At 41.0% G+C, this 2,550-nt stretch overlaps 1 protein-coding gene across 1 annotated transcript in view; it reads left to right on the forward strand.

The window, feature by feature from the left end:
- Positions 1 to 2,550, forward strand: part of thrb (thyroid hormone receptor beta) — a 14,888-nt gene that overhangs the window by 11,355 nt on the left and 983 nt on the right. The window contains exon 7 of the mRNA XM_037693208.1: positions 683 to 941. Within this exon, the coding sequence (XP_037549136.1) occupies positions 683 to 941 (259 nt within the window). The remainder of the gene's footprint in view (positions 1 to 682; positions 942 to 2,550) is intronic.

Raw genomic sequence — 2,550 nt, forward strand, 5'->3', positions numbered from 1 at the left:
TGAAGGTACTGATGTTACTGATGGTACTGAAGGTACTGATGGTACTTAAGGTACTGATTGTACTTAAGGTACTGATGTTACTGATGGTACTTGAGGTACTGATGGTACTGGAGGTACTGTTGGTACTTGAGGCACTGATGGTACTGGAGGTACTTGAGGTAGTGGATGTACTGGAGGTACTTGAGGTAGTGGATGTACTGGAGGTACTTGAGGTAGTGGATGTACGGCTGTATGGAGCAGGACTCAGATGACCCTGAAGTCTTTCTGAAGACCGTCTTCCTAAAGAAATACAAAAAAGGATCAATATAAAATGAACATGAATTAATTAAAATATTCTAATAAATATAGTTATTTAAAGTTGCTTCATATAAAATTTTAGATTTAAAACATTTGTCTCCTGCCTTAAACAGGTCACATCAATGAAAATCTAGTTGTTAACTGGATATGTTGCTGATATTGTTAGCACTGTGCTGATGTTCTTAAAAAAAAAAAAAAAAAAAGAGGTGTTTGAAGAAGAGATCCAAGTTTTATCTCAGTCTAAATCCTCCTGGTTGTAATAAAAGCTGCAGCTAGACTGACCAAGTCTTTTGGATTAGACGAAACATTTCAACAAGTTTAAATTTTTTTTTTTTGGAATCTGTCCAGAGGAGCTAACTCAGCTAGTTTTGTTGTTTTCCTCCAGCTGCCTTGTGAAGACCAGATCATCCTGTTGAAGGGCTGCTGCATGGAGATCATGTCGCTGCGAGCAGCCGTGCGTTACGACTCGGAGAGCGAGACCCTCACGCTCAATGGCGAAATGGCCGTCACTCGTGAGCAGCTGAAAAATGGAGGACTTGGTGTGGTGTCAGATGCCATTTTTGACCTGGGTGTGTCGTTGGCCTCCTTTAACCTGGATGATTCTGAGGTGGCTCTCCTACAAGCTGTCATCTTGCTTTCATCTGGTAAGCTCCTGGAGTTCTCACTCGTAGAAGAATGATTTATTTTTCTCTCTTATTTTAGTTTATATTTGTGCCACTGCTGGACTTTAACCTAAAGACCAGCAGCTCTCGAACCGTCTGTGTTAAACATGAAAACTCTGGTTTGAGGTTCCACCGTCCGGTTCTTTCTGTAGCACAGCTTTGTTTTTGCCTGCACAGATTGTATGAATACTTAGCTTTGACATGAAATCCATACCAAACTGCAGTCAATCAATTAATCACCCTAATCAATGTGAGCAGCTTGGTCCAGCTAGCTTGGGTTTGTCTCCTCCACCGTGACTCTGTAATTCACGGCAACTCGTTGGAGATCAATACTGCTCTGCTGTGGCCAATGAGCAGGAGTGGTGTGAGGCTAACGTGGCCTTCTGTTCTGCTCTCTGCCGTTTCCAGCCATCGTTAGGGTTCAAATATCAGCTGAGAGTTTACATTAAATGGAACAGAACAATACATTCATGTCAGGAAAACTTGGTAAAACATGCTGCTAAACGTTTAGACAAACCATAAAGTTACACAGATCAATAATTACATGACATGTTGTTTACCTGTTTGTTTGGGGGAGGAGGGGGTGCTGCCTCCCACCAGTGCAGGCAGCACCGTTTTTCATTTCAGTGAATGTCTGATCTTTCTATTTTTACAATTATATCCTACCTGTTAACCTCGATGTGTCACTGCTATGATCAGCATCCTCTGGAGGAAATTATTGGCTGCCTGAGTTTGTGGTTCCAAGCATCCTCACCATGTCGACAACAACAACTAGAAAGTTCCTGAAGGAACTTTTGACGGGGACTGCCACGTTGTGGCAATTTAAAATTTTTTGATTTGACAGTACTCTTTGTTGGGCATTGCTTTCAGCTACAACCACATCAAATTTCCTCTGAATAGCTTTAAAAATCTCTGTTATGTCCATTTGAAATTAGCTTTTGCAGCCATCTTGCATTTTTAGATTTGGATTCAGAATGTGTTGTGCATGACTGTCTGGTACCACCACACCAAACGTCAGCTCGATATCTTTTACAATTGCTGTTATCATATGTTTTTCCTCTTTAGCTAAGGTGGCCATCTTGGATTTTTAATTTGCTTAGGAATGTATAACAACTCACTTTCAGCTACAACCTTACTAAACTTCAGCTCAATATCTCAAGGAATGACTGAGTTATAGTCACTTTAGAGTTTTCTGAGTTATCTGTGGCAGCCATCTTGAACAGAATGGTGCCAAAAGTTAATCATTGTTTTGTTCAGAGACCTCTCCACTCTAGGTCATGTGACCTCATTGTGGCAGGTGGAGACTGTGAAGAGTTCTGTCAGTGTTTTTCAATGACAAAAATGGTTTGGTTTGATTTTGCTAATTATGTTGACATGGTGACTCTAAATGCACGCACCACGATGCCGAGCCAATCGTTTTGATATAACATTTGTGATTTGTGATTGAGATTTGTGATGGATGGATGGACGAATGAATAGATGGATGGGTGGATGATGGATGATAATGGATGGATGGATGGATGATAGATAATAATGGATGGATGGATGGATGGATGGATGGATGGATGGATGGATGGATGGATGGATGGAT

The sequence above is a fragment of the Nematolebias whitei genome, chromosome 19, assembly GCF_014905685.2.
Source record: "Nematolebias whitei isolate Nwh7 chromosome 19, NemWhi1, whole genome shotgun sequence".
NCBI lineage: Eukaryota > Metazoa > Chordata > Actinopteri > Cyprinodontiformes > Rivulidae > Nematolebias > Nematolebias whitei.